At 45.2% G+C, this 21,322-nt stretch overlaps 1 protein-coding gene across 5 annotated transcripts in view; it reads right to left on the bottom strand.

Annotated features, from left to right (window-relative positions):
- Nucleotides 1-15,157: 15,157 nt before the first annotated feature.
- Nucleotides 15,158-21,322, bottom strand: part of RUNX1 (RUNX family transcription factor 1) — a 269,894-nt gene continuing 263,729 nt past the window's right edge. For all 5 annotated transcript variants that reach the window (XM_086416556.1, XM_086416572.1, XM_086416563.1 and 2 more), the window contains one exon: nt 15,158-15,992. In XM_086416556.1, coding sequence (XP_086272682.1) covers nt 15,517-15,992 — 476 coding nt within the window. In that variant the 3' untranslated portion in view covers nt 15,158-15,516. The remainder of the gene's footprint in view (nt 15,993-21,322) is intronic.

Below are 21,322 nucleotides of genomic sequence, written 5' to 3'. Positions count from 1 at the left end.
GAAATCGTGAAGAGCACACTGTCCAGTCTCTCCTTCCCCTGCTCCACCACGAAACTGGGGTCTTAGACAAACTCAGTTCAGCTCAGTTCAGTCGCTCAGTCATGTCCGACTCTTTGCAACCCCATGAATCACAGCACGCCAGGCCTCCCTGTCCATCACCAACTCCCGGAGTTCACACAGACTCATGTCCACCGAGTCAGTGATGCCATCCAGCCATCTCATCCTCTGTCGTCCCCTTCTCCTCCTGCCCCCAATCCCTCCCAGCATCAGAGTCTTTTCCAATGAGTCAACTCTTCCCATGAGGTGACCAAAGTACTGGAGTTTCAGCTTTAGCATCATTCCTTCCAAAGAAATCCCAGGGCTGATCTCCTTCAGAATGGACTGCTTGGATCTCCTTGCAGTCCAAAGACTTTCAAGAGTCTTCTCCAACACCACAGTTCAAAAGCATCAATTCTTCAGTGTTCACTTTTCTTTCCGGTCCAGCTCTCACATCCATACATGACCACAGGAAAAATCATAGCCTTGACTAGATGGACCTTTGTTGGCAAAGGAATGTCTGCTTTTCAATATGCTATCTAGGTTGGTCATAACTTTTCTTCCAAGGAGTAAGCGTCTTTTAATTTCATGGCTGCAGTCACCATCTGCAGTGATTTTGGAGCCCAAAAAAATAAAGTCTGACACTGTTTCCACATTTTCCCCATCTATTTTCCATGAAGTGATGGGACCAGATGCCATGATCTTCGTTTTCTGAATGTTGAGTTTTAAGCCAACTTTTTCATTCTCCTCTTTCACTTTCATCAAGAGGCTTTTGAGTTCCTCTTCACTTTCTGCCATAAGGGTGGTGGCATCTGCATATCTGAGGTTATTGATATTTCTCCCAGCAATCTTGATTCCAGCTTGTGCTTCTTCCAGCCCAGCGTTTCTCATGATGTATGGCAACCCACTCCAGTGTCCTTGCCTGGAGAATCCCAGGGACGGGGGAGCCTGGTGGGCTGCCGTCTATGGGGTCGCACAGAGTTGGACACGACTGAAGTGACTTAGCAGCACTCTGCATATAAGTTAAATAAGCAGGGTGACAATATACAGCCTTGATGTACTCCTTTTCCTATTTGGAACCAGTCTGTTGTTCCATGTCCAGTTCTAACTGTTGCTTCCTGACCTGCATATAAATTTCTCAAGAAGCAGGTCAGGTGGTCTGGTATTCCCATCTCTTTGCTTAAAGTCCCTAAGATGGCCCATTCCCTTCTCATCCTTCAAGTCTCTTCACAGCGACTCCTTCCCTGACACCTAGTGTTCCATCTTTGGGGTGCCCCCATCTTCCTCATCCTCGGTAGCTATATCCCCATTTGTTGTGGGCTGCACTCTACTCCCCCAGAAGATACGTTCAAGTGCTAACCCTCATCACCCGTGAATGTGATCTTATTTGGAAACTGGGTCTTTGGAGATGCAGTCAAGTTGGATCATACTGGATGAGGTCATACTGGATCACAGTGGATCCATAGACAAGAAGAGAGAAATCTGTATAAGAAGAGGGAACTTTGTCCTACACAGTTGGTGGGAATGTAAACTGGTACAGCCACTATGGAAAACAGTATAGAGGTTCCCTAAAAAACTAAAACCAACCTAGATAGCATATTGAAAAGCAGAGACATTACTTTGCCAACAAAGGTCCGTCTAGTCAAGGCTATGGTTTTTCCTGTGGTCATGTATGGATGTGAGAGCTGGACTGTGAAGAAGGCTGAGCGCCGAAGAATTGATGCTTTTGAACTGTGGTGTTGGAGAAGACTCTTGAGAGTCCCTTGGACTGCAAGGAGATCCAACCAGTCCATTGTGAAGGAGATCAGCCCTGGGATTTCTTTGGAAGGAATGATGCTAAAGCTGAAACTCCAGTACTTTGGCCACCTCATGGGAAGAGTTGACTCACTGGAAAAGACTCTGATACTGGGAGGGATTGGGGGCAGGAAGAGAAGGGGACAACAGAGGATGAGATGGCTGGATGGCATCACTGACTCAATGGACATGAGTCTGAGTGAACTCCAGGAGTTGGTGATGGACAGGGAGGCCTGGCGTGCTGCGATTCGTGGGGTCGCAAAGAGTCGGACACAACTGAGTGACTGAACTGAACTGAACTGAAAAAACTAAAAATAGAGCTATCATATGACCCTGCATCCCCACTCCTGGGCATATATCTGGAGAAAAACATGATCATAAAGGAAGTATGCACCCCAATGTTCATTGAAGCACTGTTTACAACACCCAAGACATGGAAGCAACCTAAATATCCATTGACAGGGGAATGGATAAAGAAGATGTGGTACACATATACAATGGAATATTATTCAGCCGTTAAAAAGAATGAAATAATGCCATTCATTTGCAGCAACACGAATGGACCTAGAGATTGTCATACTGAGTGAAGTCAGACAGAGGAGAAATATCGTATGACATCCCTTATATTCTGAGAAGGCAATGGCACCCCACTCCAGTACTCTTGCCTGGAAAATACCATGGATGGAGGAGCCTGTTAAGCTGCAATCCATGGGGTCGCTAAGAGTTGGATACAACTGAGAGACTTCACTTTCACTTTTCACTTTCATGCATTGGAGAAGGAAATGGCAACCCACTCTAGTGTTCTTGCCTGGAGAATCCCAGGGACGGGGGAGCCTGGTGGGCTGCCACCTATGGGGTCACACAGAGTCGGACATGACTGAAGTGACTTAGCATAGCATAGCAACCCTTATATGAGGAATCTAGAAAGAAATGATACAAATGAACATACTTACAAAATAGAAAGAGACACAGACTTCGAAAATGAACTTATGGTTGCCAGGGGAGAACAGCTGGGGAAGGGATAGTTAGGGAGTTTGGGATGGACCTGTACCCACTGCTATATTTAAAATGGATAACCAACAAGGACCTACTGTATAGCATGGGGAACTCTGCTCCACGTTATGTGGCAGCCTGGATGGGAGGGGAGTCGGGGGGAGAATGGATGCATGTATCTGTGTGGCTGAGTCCCTTCTCTGTACACCTGAAACTATCACAATGAGGTGAATCAATTATATACCCCAGTACAAAATGAAAAATATGAAAAAGAAAGGGAATTTTGCACACAGAACAGACGGTAGAGAATGTCTAATGCCTAATGAAGGAGGCAGAGAGGGTAGTGATACACATACAGCAAGGAACATCAAACGGTGAGTGAGCATCAGATTCTCCCTCTGAGTCTAGAGATAGAATCAACCTCGCCAACATCCTGATCTTGGACACCTGGCTTCCTGAACTGGGGGACAATAAAAGTCGGCACTGTCCCTCAGCAGTGCCCTAAGTGTTAGCTCAGACAGCACATGTCTGTTGTGTGAAGCCGTCCAGTTTGCAGTGCGTGGTTACAGCAGCTCTAGGCAGTGGTTATGCCCTCTAACACACAGTGGTGTGTTTCTCCTTCCTTGGTTTGGGATCGGCCACCCCTCTCACTTGATAGCAAGATGCAGTTACAAATCGACCACAGAACAATATAGAGAACATACAGCAAGGAAACAGCAGCTTCTAAACCAGTGCAAGAGGAAAATATTACACGGCATATCAATTCAGTTCGGTTCAGTCACTCAGCTCAGTCATGTCCTACTCTTTGCGACCCCATGGAGCGCAGCATGGAAGGAAGGAAAGGCCTCGGTGCTTCACTAGAATAGAATACAGTTTTTGATGAAGGAAGCTGTCCTTTTTAAAAATTTTATTTATTTATTTATTTATTTTGGAGGTGTTTGGTCTTCACTGTCACTCGCAGGCTCTCTTTAGTTGTGGTGAGTGAGAGCTCAGCTTCTTTTAGGAGTTCCGGCTTCTCATTGCAGTGGTATATATTTTTTTTTTTTCTTCCTGTGGAGCATAGGATTCTATAGTTGTGGCAGCTGGGTGAATTGCTCCATGGCATGTGGAATCTTCCCGGACCAGGGATCGAACCCATATCCCCTGCATTGGCAGGTGGACTCCTAACCTTTGGACCACCAGGGAAGTCCAAGACAGGCATTCTTTAAGAGTAACACTGCCTGTTTTAAACTGCCTGCTGAAACCCTCACGTCATCAAGGAAGAAAGTCTTCACATACAGTTATTTGCAGTGACGAATAATCGTACTTTCTGCGCGCATAAGATTTTCTATCTTCAAAACATTTTCAAAACATTAATTAATCCTTACCACAGCATTAGTGAAATGGAAATGAGGGAAAATTTAAAGCATGCAAAATTTAATTACTAATGCTAACATTTGACACCCTGCTTATTTAACTTATATGCAGAGTACATCATGAGAAATGCTGGGCTGGAAGAAACACAAGCTGGAGTCAAGATCGCCAGGAGAAATATCAATAACCTCAGATATGCAGATGCCACCACCCTTATGGCAGAAAGTGAAGAGGAACTAAAAAGCCTCTTGATGAAAGTAAAAGTGGAGAGTGAAAAAGTTGGCTTAAAGCTCAACATTCAGAAAACAAAGATCATGGCATCTGGTCCCATCACTTCATGGGAAATAGATGGGGAAACAGTGGAAACAGTGTCACACTTTATTTTTGGGGGCTCCAAAATCACTGCAGATGGTGACTGCAGCCATGAAATTAAAAGACGCTTACTCCTTGGAAGGAAAGTTATGACCAACCTAGAGAGCATATTCAAAAGCAAAGACATTACTTTGTCAACAAAGGTCCATTAGTCAAGGCTATGGTTTTTCCAGTGGTCATGTATGAATGTGAGGACTGTGAAGAAAGCTGAGCGCCGAAGAATCGATGCTTTTGAACTGTGGTGTTGGAGAAGACTCTTGAGAGTCCCTTGGACAACAAGGAGATCCAAGCAGTCCATTCTGAAGGAGATCAGCCCTGGGATTTCTTTGGAAGGAATGATGTTAAAGCTGAAACTCCAGTACTTTAACCACCCCATGTGAAGAGTTGACTCACTGGAAAAGACTCTGATGCTGGGAGGGATGGGGGGCAGGAGGAGAAGGGGACGACAGAGGATGAGATGGCTGGATGGCATCACCAACTCGATGGACATGAGTCTGAGTGAACTCCAGGAGTTGGTGATGGACAGGGAGGCCTGGCATGCTGCGATTCATGGGATCGCAAAGAGTCGGACATGACTAAGTGACTGAAATGAACTGAACTGAACATTTGGCACGAAACTAACACTCCTCTTGGCTGGGCAGTAAACACATCCCATGCCATCTCCTCTCCCTTTGGAAAAACGAGCACGAAACTTGAAAGTGAACAAAAAGGTGAAAGTGAAAGCCACTCAGTCTTGTCTGACTTTTTGTGACCCCATGGACTATATAGTCCATTGAATTCTCCAGGCCAGAATACAGGAGTGGGTAGATTTTCCCTTCTCCAGGGGATCTTCCCAACAAAGAGATTGAACCCAGGTCTCCCGCATTGCAGGTGGATTTTTAACCAGCTGAGCCACAAGGGAAGTCCAAGAATACTGGAGTGGGTATTCTCCAGGAGATCTTCCAAACCTAGGAATTGAACCGGGGTCTCCTGCATTGCAGGCAGATTCTTTACCAACTGAGCTATGAACTTAGTTCTGTAATACATCAGGATGGAGGTGCAGCTCTTCCTGAGAAACATCAAGGGATGGGGAGGTGGATTCGTGCATCAAAGAGAGGGGTAGGTTCTGAGTTCCCTCAGGACCCTGGAATCCAGGATTCTGAGATCCTTCCTAAGAGGATAAGAAATAGGTGGGCTGGTTTTGAACAAAGATGTGGCGAATCCTATTAGGCCTCAGACAAAGCTCAGCCAATGATGGCCAGTCCAGAAAAAAAAAAAAAAAAAAAGGGAAAAGAAAAAGAAAAATTGTTGGTGACCTCTCGCCGTACTAGGACACTTGATACTTCGGTGAGGATTAAAAACATGTTTATTTTAGATGCGGATCATTTTGAACACCTTTATTGAATTTGTCACAGTATTGCTTCTGTTTTATGTTTTGATTTTTTGGCCACAAGGCAAGTGGGATCGCAGTTCCCTGACCAGGAACATGAACCCACCCTCCCTGCATTGGAAGGTGAACTCTTAACCACTAGACCACCAGGGAAGTCCCTTTGGTAAGGATTTTATCACCATCATGTGGCTGGGGGTGGGGATGAAGGGAAAACGTGGCTGTGAACAAATTGGGTCCAAAAAGAGAGGCAACGTGGTGTGCTTCTAGAACCTGGACGCTTGGGATTCTCCAGACTGGAGGGGTCAGTGGGCTCACATGCACTCAGTCCGGAGGGGGAGATAGGCCCATCCCCTCTGCGGCACACAGACTGCTTCATGCCGAGGGGCCACGTGGCCCCTGCATCCCACAGGGCCTGCCACCTGCTGTTGGGCCTGCCCCAGCCAAGGGAGGGATAACATGTTTCCCCATTTCTTCAATTAGGCTTCTGTGTAGCGAGTTTTTTTTTTCTCCAAAGAGTACAGTACGGAAGTGGGGAAATTAAAGGGTAACTTTACAGAGGAGAACCTGGCAAACACCACTTCCCATCAGCCAATTGAGGTCTACATAAATAGTCATCAATCATGTGGATAGCATATACCCTTGATATGGTATGGTAAAAATAGCAGGGTACCTCTGTGGTCTTCCTCCCCAGACCCATAACCCCAGTCAAATCACGAGAGAAAACAGCAAAACATCCTGATAGAGGTGCATTCCATGACATACCTGACTAGTACTCTTTAAAATGGTCAAGACCCTCATGAATGAGGGAAGTCTGTGAAGATGTCCTGGCCCGGAGGAGCCTAGAAACCATGACAAGGACATGTTATGTGAGATCCTGGAACACAAAAAGGACATTAGGTGAATACTGAGGACATCGGAATGAACTACGGACTTTAGTTAATAATGAGGAATCAATATTGGTTCATTCACTGCTGCAAGTGCACCGTCTTCATGTTGAAGATGTTAATAATCTGGGAAACGGTGTGCAGGTGTGGGGGAGGGGGATGTGTTGGGGTGGGGGGAGGGGAGCTCTCTATGCTATCTGCTCAATGTCTCTGTGAATCTAAAACCATCCCCCAAATCAAGTTTATCAATCCAAGCTAAATCTCAATCAATAAATGAATGGATAAAGAAGATGTGGTACACATATACAACAGAATATTCCCGAGTCATCAAAAGGAACAAAACTGGGTCATTTATAGAGACATGGATGGACCTACAGTCTGCTATACATAGTGAAGTAAGTCAGAAAGAGAAAAACAAATATATTGTGCATTAATGCATATACATAGAATCTAGAAAAATGGTACAGATGAATCTATTTGCAGGGCAGGAATAGAGACACAGATGTGGAGAATGGGCATGAGCACACGGAGGGAAAAGGGGAGGTGGCAACAAATTGGGAGATTAGGATTGACATATACACATGATCTTGTGTAAAATAGCTAGTGGGAGCCCAGCTCATGCTCTCTGATGACCTAGAGGGGTGTGATGGGGTGGAAGGGAGATTCAAGAGGTAAGGGATATACGTGTACATATAGCCAATTCATTTCATTGTACAGCAGAAACTAAGGCAACGTTGTAAAGTAATTATCCTCCAATTAAAAAAAAATAGATAAATGGAGGGCAGGCTCTATATTATTCTCCGCAGGGCCTGTACCAATTTATAGGAAGGTGTGGAGGGCTCCAGATGAGACTCCCCCTCAGAAGACTGACACAGTCCTGCAGAGAAGAAATTTTTCACCTTAAGTCTCTCCTCTGTCTCGAACACTGAGCAGAGATGAACGATCTCCATGGAAGTCCTTTTGACTCCATGCTCCACCTCCTTTAACCAGAAACTCTTCCAAGGTCATTTTTCCCCTTCCGCTTTTCATGGTTGCAAGAAGGAGGCATTATATGAAGGGACAAGCCACCCTTGAAGGTTTAGACAGCTCCTTTTTCATCAAGGAGTGTCCAGCATTGCTCAGAGCTTCAGTAGAGGAGACAGATTAAGAGCAAGGGGTCCTGAGCTGGATTGCCGGGGTTCCTATCACTGCTCCTCTAATAGGCATGGGACCATGCGAATGGCTTAGCCTCATGGATCTCAGTCTCCTTGTCTGTAAAATGGGGACAACAATAGGATCTCTTCCATGCAGCCATTGTCAGAACTGCATAAGCTAGCATACCTAAAGCAGTTAAACCAGAGCCCGGCTTGCAGTGAGCATTAGTTGCTGTCATGTCTGACTCTTTGCAACCCCATGGACTGTAGCCCACCAGGCTCCTCTGTCCATGGAATTCTTCAGGCGAGGATACTTGAGTGGCATTAGGCTCCTGAAAAATGTAACTTTTTCTTCAGGCTGACACCCCTCCTCTGGAAAGCTTTGAGCACTTTGGAGGATCAGACACTAAGGTTTGGATTAAAAACTTGCTACAGACAGGAATCAAACATCTATCTGGCAAGTTTCTGTTTTCTATTTCCAAGCACAGGGCCCCGACCCTAGAAATCTAATAATACCTTCTGAAAGAGGTATCTAGAGATACATGCCAAAATGTAAAATTGTTTTGAATTGGCAGTTTTTTTTTTTCAGTGCACAAAAATTAATTCTTGCCTCTATGGTTTTTCCAGTGGTCATGTATGGATGTGATAGTTGGACTGTGAAGAAAGCTGAGCACCGAAGAATTGATGCTTTTGAACTGTGGTATTGGAGAAGACTCTTGAGAGTCCCTTGGACTGCAAGGAGATCCAAGCAGTCCATTCTGAAGGAGATCAGCCCTGGGATTTCTTTGGAAGGAATGATGCTAAAGCTGAAACTCCAGTACTTTGGCCACCTCATGTGAAGAGTTGACTCACTGGAAGACTCTGATGCTGGGAGGGATTGGGGGCAGGAGGAGAAGGGGATGGCAAAGGATGAGATGGCTGGATGGCATCACTGACTCGATGGACGTGAGTCTGAGTGAACTCTGGGAATTGATGATGGACGAGGAGGCCTGGCATGCTGCAATTCATGGGGTTGCAGAGAGTCGGACACAACTGAGCAACTGAACTACAGGGAACTATTCTCATAGCAAGACGGTGGGAGCAACCTAAATGTCCGTTAATAAAGAAAGGGGTAAATTGAGTAAAACCATGAAATGTTATGCAGTTCAGTTTTTACAAAGAATGACATAGATCTAAGTGGGTTGATGTAGAAGGATGCATGTTGTGTACCAAAGTGAAAAATCTTATGCGGTGATATGCATATCATATCAGATGATAATATCAGATGATAATATCATAATATCAGATGATATTAATCATCTGCCTTTCTGCATAGGTATAGATTAACTATGTGGTATATATTATTGATATAAAAAAAGTCTGGAATAGTGAACACAAAACAGTGAATAGTAATAGCAAGGCATGGATTGGGCAGAGTAGAAAGCATTTAAACCTTTCATTTGATATGGTTTACATGTTTAATAATGGAGAAGGGAAAGACAACCCAGTCCAGTATTCTTGCCTGCAGAACACCATGGATAGAGGAGCCTGGTAGACTACAGTCCACAGGGTTGCAAGTCAGACACAGCTGAAGCGACTTAGCACGTTTGCACGTGTTTAATACTGTGTGACGTCACTTTGTGTATTTAACTTTTATTGAACATGTACTACGTGCCAACCACTCTTGAAAGTGTCTGATACATACTAACTTATTTAAATTACATAACTTTAAGCAGTATTAACTCTATCTTACAGGTGAGAAAAACTAGGCCATGTTAACTTGTTCTGTGTGAGAAAGAATTGGAACTCAAACCCAGGCAGTCTGACTCCCGAGTACGTGATTCCGGTGGCTCTACTTTCTAGGCTCCCTTTCTGAATGTACATGATCTGATTCTTCCACCAATTTCCTGCCTCTATTCATTAGCCATTTACCTCCTACACCTGTCATTTCTTTTGATCCCACTTGCTTTGGTTCCTCGGAGAAGGCAATGGCAACCCACTCCAGTATTCTTGCCTAGAGAATCCCAGGGACAGAGGAGCCTGGTGGGCTGCCGTCTATGGGGTCCCACAGTGTCAGCACGACTGAAGTGACTTAGCAGCAGCAGCTTTGGTTCCTGACATTCTTTGTGGCCATCTTGCAGTTCACTTAAGATGGTGAGGTGGCAGTGATGAGAACTGCAAGGGACCTTTGGCCCAATTCTTGGCCAGGGGTCGCCTTGGAGAACAGTCTAGAGACTGAAATCCTTATATGCCTTTTTGCGCAGGGGTGGTGGTAAGTGGAATCCTTAGAAGCAACTCCTCATCACAGTCATCCAGGCTGACTTGTGTAATTTACAGAAAAGGAGACAGGTAAGGGTACCTGGCGGAGAAGGCGATGGCACCCCACTCCAGTACTCTTGCCTGGACAATCCCATGGACAGAGGAGCCTGGTGGGCTGCAGTCCATGGGGTCACTAAGAGTCGGACACGACTGAGCGACTTCACTTTCACTTTTCACTTTCATGCATTGGAGAAGGAAATGGCAACCCACTCCAGTATTCTTGCCTGGAGAATCCCAGGGACAGGGGAGCCTGATGGGCTGCCGTCTATGGGGTCGCACAGAGTCAGACACGACTGAAGCAACTTAGCAGCAGCAGCAGCAGCAGCAAGGGTACCTGGGAAGCTTCCCAGATGGTGGTAAAGAACCTGCCTGCCAGTGCTGGAGACATGAGACATGGGTTCGACCTATGGGTTGGGAAGATCCCCTGGAGGAGGACATGGCAACCCACTCCACTATTCCCGCCTGGAGAATGCCATGGACAGAGGAGCCTGGTGGGCTACAGTCCACAGGGTTGCGTACAGTGGGACATGACTTATGTGACTTAGCACGCAGGCATGCAAGTGTGCCTGGCCTCAGGTTGAACATATACCCTTTTATCTTGTATCTTTTCTTTTTTAGAACAGGCATTTCTGCCTGCTTCCTTGTTCCTTTGTACCCAAAGTAGCAACCCTGGGAGCCTGGGCTGTACCAAGGCCATGGTGTTTTCAGGAGTAGGATGCTATGGGAGGAGGTACAGACCTTGGCTTCCAGACTTGCAAGGAGCCTTCACTTCCCCGCTCTGCTTCTCAGAGAAAGACAAAACCAATGTGATATGGTATGCATACTTGCCAAATGGTTTATTTGCCATTTGCCAATTATAATATTGGATTTACACAATAAACTGGGGTGCAAAGAAAGTAAGGTTCCATTGCTTCCTAGGCAATGGCAGTCTGGCTGCCCTGCACAGTCTGGGCAAGGGGATGCTCCTGGCAGAGGAGACAGCCACTCAGATTTCGTGTAGTGAGTGGACCACACATGATGGGGTGTCTGTTTTCCTGCACTACCTAGAAACACCTTGGAGAAGGGCTTCTGGGGTGTTCACTCATAACGCATCTCGTTTAAAATTCAAGATTGACAGTTCCCTTGCAGAAAGTGTTCATGGGTCAGTACCAGGAAGAAAGAAACCACACAATTTCCAGGATGCTTTGTGAATGGATCCAGAAACTGCTACACAAATAGACACAAGGTGGGGCCTAGGCAGGTAGTAACCATTTCTCATTATGACGTTTTCAACACATGTGTTATATACTGTCACTTCAATTTGGAAGTTTATTTTTTTTTCCATTGATTTTTATACATCCAGAATATCACAAATAACCAAGTTTTTTTTTTTTTGCACATTCATTTACCCATAACAGAAAATGAAATTCTTAAAAAAAATTGGAACCATGCTATTAGCTCTTTACAAAAGTGAATAAAAAGTAGCTCGTTTTTAAGTCTAAAATAAAGAAAGAAGCATTTTTTTTTGTCTACAGTATTTAGCAAACATAAGAAAATGTTCTTAGAAACACACACAAAAAATTGGAAAAAAATTATTACAGGTATTAACAATATTTTATAATGAAAGCTTAAAATCTATTTACATACATAAATACAATTAACTTTGTTGATGCAACTCTTCTGGAAGGGGGAAAAAAAAAAAAGCCAAATGATCAGCGTCAATACTGATCTGGCTAAAGGGAGGGGAAAACCCCAAAGAAAGAAATAGACAAAAAAAAAAAAAATCCCAAAAGATTGTATACTGCAGGTAAACAAAAAAGCATTTTGTTCAGACGTGAAAAATATTTTCTGATATCATTGTTAAACCGAGTTTTCATGTATAAAAGACTCCAAACATGTCATCCCCCAGAAAACAAAAAACATCAAAAAACAAAAATTACCAGGACGGAATGTCCCAAGGAAACAGGTATTTCAAGAGAGAAATCGGCAATCCTAAATTGCAGGACATTTGAGTGAAACCATTCATTTCCTTTCTAATCAGAGCATTTCTGTTTATCTGCACAGAAACCCTAGGCAGCAGAAAGTCTGTCTCTTAACTCACTGATTGTAATTTGCCCAGGAAGGCTTCTATTGCTGCACTCGGACAGCAAGTAGATCCAAAATGTTGGCAAGGTCTCTGTTCTGCTGGAAGAAACCCATACGCAGGAGAAAGGCTGACTCACTACACTAAGCTCTCTTATGTAAAGGGAGGGAAAGTGCAGCTCCTCCAGTCCTGTTTGGTGTCAGGATGGGTGTGCGTGCTGTTTCCCTATATAAAGTTGGAGAACAGAGGAGGTACAACGAGAAAGACGGAGATGTTTAGTGGGGGCAGAGAGGAAGAAAAATATAAGTATTTTTAGAGAGTTAGAAAAACAAAAAGAACAGAAGTATGTGTCAATGTTGAACTTATAAATAAGGGCATTTACAAGCAGTAGAGATGGCTTATTTAATCTTTCTTCTTCTGGACCAATGCTCCCAGATACATCGTTATTACTTTATTGGCTTAAGGGTCTACTTGATGAAAGGACCACCTTAATTTACCTGAAGGCAGTAGAATGGAATTCCTCAGGGGGCGGGGATGGGGGGAATGCTTTAAGTATGAGGCTTATCTCTAAAACAACTAAAGTTTAAGTTTTTCTTTCTGGAGAGATTAAGTACTATATATGCTGGTAATGGTCTGTGAATCTCTGAATGGCCAAACCCATGGGTCTACAAGAAAGTGACAAGCTCTCCTCACACATGGCTTTGAAAGTGAAGATTCAATGTGAGAGATTTATATGATTTCCCAAATAGGGCATTACATCGATTTTGAGTTGGAATATCTTCAGGTACCAGAACTAAACTGAAAAATATACTTTTCCTTCATTTTTTAATCAACATTTTGTCAGGTCAGATAAGGCAATGTGCTGAAAAGAACACAAGTTCAATTTGGAGTGAATGGGCTAATGGTCCTTTTCAGATATAAAAATAATTGAAATCTACTGACATTTAAGGGTAATTTTGCTGCAAAAAAATGTACACAGAATAAAACATGAAAATGATTTATGGAGGGAGAATTATGTCTAAAATGAAAATAAATAGAATATTCTGAGTTTCTCTAAGATCTGCTTTAGCTCTTTTCTAGATAAGAACTATCTGACAACACAAACTGCTTTACTCTTTAATTCTTACCAAAGTGCTACTGCATCTGTGTAAAACAAATAATCAATACATACATATATATATATATAAGAAAACTCAAAAACAAGTTGTTTTAAATAAGACCAGCTGTTTTGCTGCCTGCAGCCAAAGATCTTTCTAATTTGAATCCTTAAATTTATAAAATAAAAAATCAAACACTGTTCTGAAGTCCTGCTTTCAAATACTCTTCAGAGTTGACCTGAAATCATTTCAACTAATTTAAGAGGTACATTAAATAACCACCAGATCATTTTGAGCATACATATGTTAAAATCAGCAGTATTTATGAGTTGTACAATAACTGCCTTGTGACCAAATCCTCCAATAAAAATAGTGCCATAAAATTTACAGTGACATTGGATATGTTTGAATTGTAGCCATGGGCAGTGACATGAATCTTTTCCTGTCACGCTGATGCACCGCCAAAGTGCACACACCCTACAGGGTAGGGTCTTGGCCTGGTGAGAGCAACACAAAGCTGGGTGGGGAAGGAGCAGCATGGGATGGGTCCTGCACAGGTGGGATGGCACCCTCCCCACACGACTTCACTGAGGCAGGTGGAGGGAACTGGGCTTGTTCTGGCCTGCTTCTGGGCCCACCCTATGAAAACTGACCTGGACACCTCGGCTGTCAAAGGCATCTGGTCCCTTCCACTCCCAGCCTTGGGGGACAGCCACAAGCTTTCTTCTGCATCAACCAACAGGTATAGTATCAAAGAGGAATATCTCCTTGGAGCTAAACAAACATCTGAACTCTGGGTTCAGATGACTCCTTCCTACCCCAGAATGGAGCAATTAAGGAACCCCTAAATTCATTCATTTGGTTTCCATGTGGATACCATTCCTCCACACAGCTTACTTTGGACTCATTCTGTTACAAAGCATGTCTAACATTATTAAGAGGCCATGGAGTGAGCAAACCCCCTAGGCAGAAAATAAATCCTCTCCAGAGGTGCAATCATTGGCATCTACCCCAACCCTCTGGAACCAGATTTGAAGGGAGGGAGTCAGGTATGAGACCCTTTGTTGAGCTTAGCAGAAAATTCCATACTTCAGATCTTTGGAGTGATCCTCAGTATCTAAAAAGCCTAATAAAAACATGGCTGCATTAGCTACCAACTCATTTGATTAACATTAAAGGGAGTTTAATGTAAACAATATTTAGATAACCAAGTGATCACATTACCCATCCTTTTTTTTTTTTCCAACCTTCTTCAATGTGATACAATTAACTCTGGCTACTATCAAAAACAAAAAATGTAGTACTTGATATCTTTCTTAATATAAGCACATTTAAATAATAAAAAAGTATCAACACATTAAGTAAGTGTCTAAACATCAAGATACATAAATATCTAGGGATTCCTTGTGGGAATACAGTAGTTGAAAATGACCCAAAGCTGCAGCTGTTTCTCAAAAAAACAACTACACCAAAAGTCCAAAAGAAAAGTTAAATAAAACTTAGAGAAAAAGGAATCATATTTCTTTCATTTGTCAAAGCAAGAAAGAAGCAAAGCTCAAATTTATATATATATATATAAAAATAAAAACACCACCCCAAATGCAAATACACATTTTGCAATTTATAAGGTGCTGGAAAAGAAAATTAAAAATATGAATTAGATGCCAAACAGAATGAGTTGCATCTCTGCCTGCCCCGCCCTCCCCCACAAAGAAAACCCCAAGTTCCATACTCTTTGGAATAAACAACTTGGTTAAAAAGTGAAGTCAAGGTTATAAAATCTTTCTTTTATTCACAGCATTGCTAAATCAGAAGCATTCACAGTTTCCCTCCGGGAATCTTCCTGTTTGCCTTAATGAAGTGCCCACAGGGCGGTGAACCGGACACGCTCAAGTTGCGCCAGGTTAGAAGAAAAAAAATCTGAGACGGGCCCACAGCGGCGGCGAACTGCGCGGACTTCAGAAGCGAGAGATGGCGACCGCAGGCAGTTGGCAGGTGGCAATTGGCAGGTGGCGAGCATCCCCCGCGGGGCCCGCGCGGGCTTCTCCACCACGCGACGCTGGGCCCCCGACGGGCGCTTACGGGACGACGTCCGGCCGCACGGAGCGCGCGTGCGCAGCCTCACTCAGTAGGGCCGCCACACGGCCTCCTCGAGGCGCGCGGCGGGCGCCATGTTGGTGGGGGAGTTGCTGTGGCTGCCCTCAGCCTCCACCACGTCGCTCTGGTTCGGGAGGCTGGGGTTGAGCAGCGCCGAGCCGGTGGACGCGTTGGTGCAGGGCGGCAGGATGCGTGGTGGCGAGCGCTCGCCACTCACCATGGAGAACTGGTAGGAGCCGGCCGACGCGCCGTAGTACAGGTGGTAGGATGGCGAGCTGGCCTGGAACGGGCCGCCCTGTGCCTGCGACGAGCCGGGGTAGGGCGGCGGCAGGTACGTGTGGTAGCGCGTGGCCGAGCTCATGGCTGACATGCCGATGCCGATGCCTGACGTGACGGGCGTTGGGGAGTAGGTGAAGGCGCCGGGGTAGTGCATGCGGGGGTCGGAGATGGAGGGCAGCGCAGGGAACTGGCGCGGGTCGCCGAAGGCCGTCAGGTCGGACGCAGCTGTGTGGTGGGTGAGAAACATCGTGAGATTAGGGTTCAGGGAGGCCACGCCCTTTCCCTCACCCAACCGGCGCCCAGGAGAATTTCCCACAATGCTGCTGCCGTCCAGGGAGTGGGTATGATGAAGATGGGCATATATGAGTGAGTGAGTTAGTTGCTCAGTCGTGTCCGACTCTTTGCGACTGCATGGACTGCAGCCCTCCAGGCTCCTCCGTCCATAGAATTATTCAGGCAAGAACACCGGAGTGGCCGCCATTTCCTTCTCCAAGGTAATATATGATCTCATGCAATGTAATAAGGTTGTAATATAATGTAATATGTAGTCATACTTGCTTAATATAAACATATTAGATATAACTGATTTAGTATAAACAAATATTGCTGTAACTCTGAGGTTGGCACACCCACCTGCCAGATTCACCTGCTACCACTTTTTGTATGCCCACAGTCTTAAGAATGTGTTTACTTTTCTAAATGGTTGGGGGAACAAAAAAATCAAAAGACTTTTTCCTGACTTGAAAATATGAAATTTAAATTTCAGTGTTCATAAATAAAGTTTTATTGAAAGGAGCCTCGCTTGTTCTTTTATGTATTAACTATGACTACTTTTTAAGTCACCAGTTCAGAGTGGTCATGGCAGAGACTGGAGGGCCAGACTGTAGGGCTCAGAAAGTCTGCAATATTTAGTATCTGGCCCTTTGTAGAAAAAAGTTTGCCACCTCTCTATATAATCAACATATTAATATGTCAGTATTAATGTCTTATTATAACTATATGACAAAACAATATAACACTTGAAGAACTATTAATATAATAGATGCATTAATAGATTGATATTAGTACAATATGTATAAATATATATAACCCCCAAAGAGAGCTTCCCAGGTGGTACTAGTGGTAAAGAACCTGCCTGCCAGTGCAGGAGATGTAAGAGACATGGGTTCAATCCCTGGGTTGGGAAGATCCCCTGGGAAAAGGCATGGCAATCCACTCCAGTATTCTTGCCTGGAGAATTCCATGGACAGAGGGGCCTGGCAGGGCTACAGTCTGGAGGGTCACAAAGAGTCAGACACGACTGAAGAGACTTAGCATGCACATATACATAATACGATACTGTCATAATATGTAATAACATTTTAATATGTTATACATAATATTTAGGTTGAATCCTAGAAATTTGCCATTTCTATAGGCCTGCAATAGTTAAAAATAGGCAGTTTCCTATTGAAGCTAATGCATGCCATAGTAGTGGCTGGGAGTGGATGTGCATGAACCACCAATCTCTTTCTTTTCCACATCTACCTTCAGACTGCTGCCGCTGCTGCTAAGTCGCTTCAGTCGTGTCCGACTCTGTGCGACCCCATAGACAGAAGCCCACTAGGCTCCCCCGTCCCTGGGATTCTCCAGGCAAGAACACTGGAGTGGGTTGCCATTTCCTTCTCCAATGCATGAAAGTGAAAAGTGAAAATGAAGTCGCTCAGTGCTGCCCAACTCTTAGCGACCCCATGGACTGCAGCCTACCAGGCTCCTCCGTCCATGGGATTTTCTAGGCAAGAGTACTGGAGTGGGGTGCCATTGCCTTCTCCACCTTCAGACTAGTTCTACATTTTTAGAAACAGTACAGCCTCGATTTCACATGCTTTTCTCTAATATGCATCACTTGTTTGTTAACAGGAATGGCCACAGGGCCTTGACTTACCTACTCCATTTTTATACATGTTGAAGTTCTACCAGCAATGGCAAAGCTTGGTCTATAAAACTCATTTTGTTAGGATTATGCATTTACCCTTTCACAGATGGACTTGGCAGTCTCTCATTACATCCTTCTGCCTTTCTCTTAATCACAGGCTGCCTTTGGGAACTTTTCGGGGGTGGTGGGGTGGTGGTTTGGGTGCCAGGACAGGTTTCCTGTATCCCATAGATCAGCTTCCCAGCAGTGGCACTACTGACACTGGGGGCCAGCTCTGTGGGGTGCTGTGGGTCTGTCCTGTGCAGGCCTGTTCTGTTCGTGGTAGCATGTCTGGCAGCATCCTTGGCCGATGCCCACCAGATGTTGGTAGTGCCCTCACTCCCCCTACTGGGTCAACCAACAAGGTCCTGACCTTCCAAATGCCCTGGGGGTAGGGGTGAGGCCAGGGGATGGCGGCAAAAGTGCCCTTCCGCTGAGACAACATTCCTACTGTCGATGTAGGATGGTGTCCTCGGGGAGTTTCTGTTCCTCAGAATTATTCATTAAATGACCAGGCCAAGACTGTAGTCTTTATGTCAGCAAACCCAAAAAGCAGCAACAAAACAGAGGAGAAGCAAGAACTGAATGTTTTAAAATTTGTAAGTTCTCAAATCAACATACAAAATAACTCCAGGCTCAGGATGGCATGTGGCCTGGGTCCTTTTGTGTTTAGGCCCACAGAGAAACCTGACAGAGCCAAAAGCTCGCTCTGAAAGGAAAGCTACCAGGGTGGATTAATCTGTTTTTGGACAGCTTCAGCTGTTGATCAACTTCCTCATATTTCAAGCCTATTATTCCAGCAGGGAGAGCTAGTGTTCTCGTTCTCTCTCTCTCCCCCTCCCCCCTCCCTCCTAATGCACTCTCTGACTTTGGGGTGCCTGTGATGAGGGGATGTACTCCTCATCAGAGAGGTAATTAAAGTTTATAGAAACAACCGAAGTCTGCAGCAAATCTCTCCACTAATGAGGAAACCAGGAGTCTGACGTTCAAACAAACAGTCCTGTTAATCTTTTCAAAGCGAGTCAGACATGTGGGCAGGGACAAAGCTGTAAACTGACAGCGGCTCTAGGGCCGCCCTTCCACGGACACTCTCGCTCGTCCTGAAGCCAGGCCGCACCCCATTCCACAGGGTTTGTCCTGCCCGCTGGGGCCATCTGTGAGCAAGCCTTGTGTCACTTGTTTGTGTTCGCACAGAGAGCCGTGACATGCTTGAGAGTTAACAGGAAGCTTTACTCCATTTTTCCAGTTAGATTTCTATAGTCAGGGAGAAGCATTAGGCAAACACAATCAATTTGTTGTCATCTGATGCAATACTCCGGACACAAATAAATGACTCCACCCATGATTCCTCTTGCTTCATTTGCCCTGAGACAAAAAGGTGAATCCACTGGAAAATGAATGAAAGGTCACCCTGTTTCACGACGGTGTCTGGACATGCTCTGCCAGTCTGTTCCAACTGCTATGTGGTAACCTGGTGATGGCAGCAAGTTACCGGAATCCCGAGTGAGCCCGTGATTTGTCACAGACATAAGTAATGGAATGATGTTACAGTCTCAGCTGTCAGGGGAAAACAGTTCTTTCCCTGGTGGGCAGAATGTCTGAAAGATCTTAGATGCTGCTTGCGATTCTTCTTCTGCCCACAGAGTACCAGTGTCACACTACGAAAGACCATCCAACTTGCCAGTTTATCCTTTACAACACACATTGTGATGATGAAACAACTTCGGCCCATGAGTTAGGCTCAGATTCAAATGACCTATTCATATAGTTGTTCTCATTTTTATGTCCAGCCTGACACCCCTACCCAAGCAAGCCCCACCAGTCACGGACAGTTCACCGTGCCCCCGGCCTTAACTCATTTGTCCTTTCAGGTGGCCTGGTGCCCCCTTATTTAAGAGCAGTGTGGGCAGAAGTGGGGACCCCTGACATTCACAGGGAGCTTTTAAAAGAGGAGGATATCTGGGGATTAGGTAGTATAGGTATTTTAGTTGGAAATGTTGCCCCACCGATGGGGCTAAATATTTGCCATGACAGCTAAAAGTCTTCCTTCTGCCGCTTGACGTGGATGAAAGCTGCCTTATGCCGGGCCCCTCCCACTGCCCCCAAAGGATTAAACAGCCTGAGCAGATAATGGCTGCCTTAAAAGGATCTTTCGCATGACTCAGATTAATGCTTGCTGTCTGTCGCCCAGGTTGGCAGCTAAACATTATTTAAAAAGAAAAGAAAAGAAAAAAACCTCCAGATGACAACTCTTTTCAGACAAGGTGTGGAGTCTGTCTGCAAAGCAAAGAAAGACACAGAGCGCAGGTCCCTACTGCAGAAGGAAGCTCAGGTGAGGCTGGGGTGCTCCAAACTAGCTGGGGGAAGGGTTCAAGGAAAGTGGGCTCTGAACCATGACAGGCTCTCAAAGCATTGATGGGTAGACCTATGGCTGATTCTTGATGTACGACAGAAAAACCACAAAATTTGGTAAAGCAATTACCCTTCAATTAAAAAAACAGAGTGACAAAAGTAAGAACAAACAGAAAAAGAAAAGAATAAAACTTCACTTGATTAGGCATAAAAAAAAAGCAGAAGCAGCCTCTTCTAAGTATCCCAACCCCCTCCTGCCTCCAGGCGGAAGATGACACTCTTCAGGCCTGGACTCCGGGCTCCATTTCTCAAAGGGAGATCTGCCAAGTTGAAGAGCAGCCTCCCATGCTTTTCTCTGCTGCCACTGGTGAAAGCTCCCCCTGGAATTCTCCTGGGTCCACCCTCCAAGACAGCAGCAGGGTTAGGCTTGAGTGCCGAAATGGGACCTGGCTTTTATCTCCTTCACGCCCTGGGGCCGTAAAATGCCCTTCCACGACTCCCTGGCTAATTGAAGTCCAGGCTATTCAGAAGTATAACTGTGAGACGGGACCGGGGAGGGCGCATGTTAACTCATTCCTATTAAAAAAAAAAAAAAAAGAAGTCACCCTCCCCTCTGAACTGGTCAGCAGAGCAGCTGGCCCCAAGGGATAAGTTTCTGGAGATCCTGGGTGCTGACCAAGTCAAAAGACTTGTGACATACATTCCAAGGGACAGGACCCACAGCAGGGACACTTCTAAGGAAAAGAGTCATTGCTTCAGATGTAGGCCACAGCCAGCAGGCAGAACAGTGCCACCAAGAAGAAGAAACAGTAAAAGATAGCCAGTCCCAAGGGAACAGAGCTGCTGAAGCAACAAGTTGAGCGGACTTCATGATTCCTACTCCATTCCCTTAATTCCTGAGCCCAGCAGGTGCCATGAAATTCTTGGCAGCAGTGGCTGAAAATAATGTGGAAACTGGGCAAGTAAGTTGGCTTCCCTACTTCACTATCACGCCCAAGAACAAGTGAAGACAGTGCTCAACCGGAGGATGGTGTCGGCCCTTGGGACATCTGGCAGCATCTGGTCATTTTTGGTTGTCATGACTGGGGGCGGGGGGGTACTGCTGGCATCTAGAGGCCAGAGACATTGATGAAGGCCCGGCATCACACAGCACTGCCCCCCACAACGGAGAAGAATTATCCTGCCCCAAGTGTCAGCAGTGCTGCTGTTGAGACCCAGAGAGGTATTCTGTGAAGCTCTGAGAAGAAGC

Source organism: Bos grunniens, chromosome 1 (genome assembly GCF_055505025.1).
Source record: "Bos grunniens cultivar Pamir isolate PY7600 chromosome 1, Bosgru_T2T1.0, whole genome shotgun sequence".
In the NCBI taxonomy this organism is placed as follows: domain Eukaryota; kingdom Metazoa; phylum Chordata; class Mammalia; order Artiodactyla; family Bovidae; genus Bos; species Bos grunniens.
The sequence above is the reverse complement of the archived record's forward strand: the minus strand, read 5'-3'. Positions and strand labels throughout refer to the sequence as shown.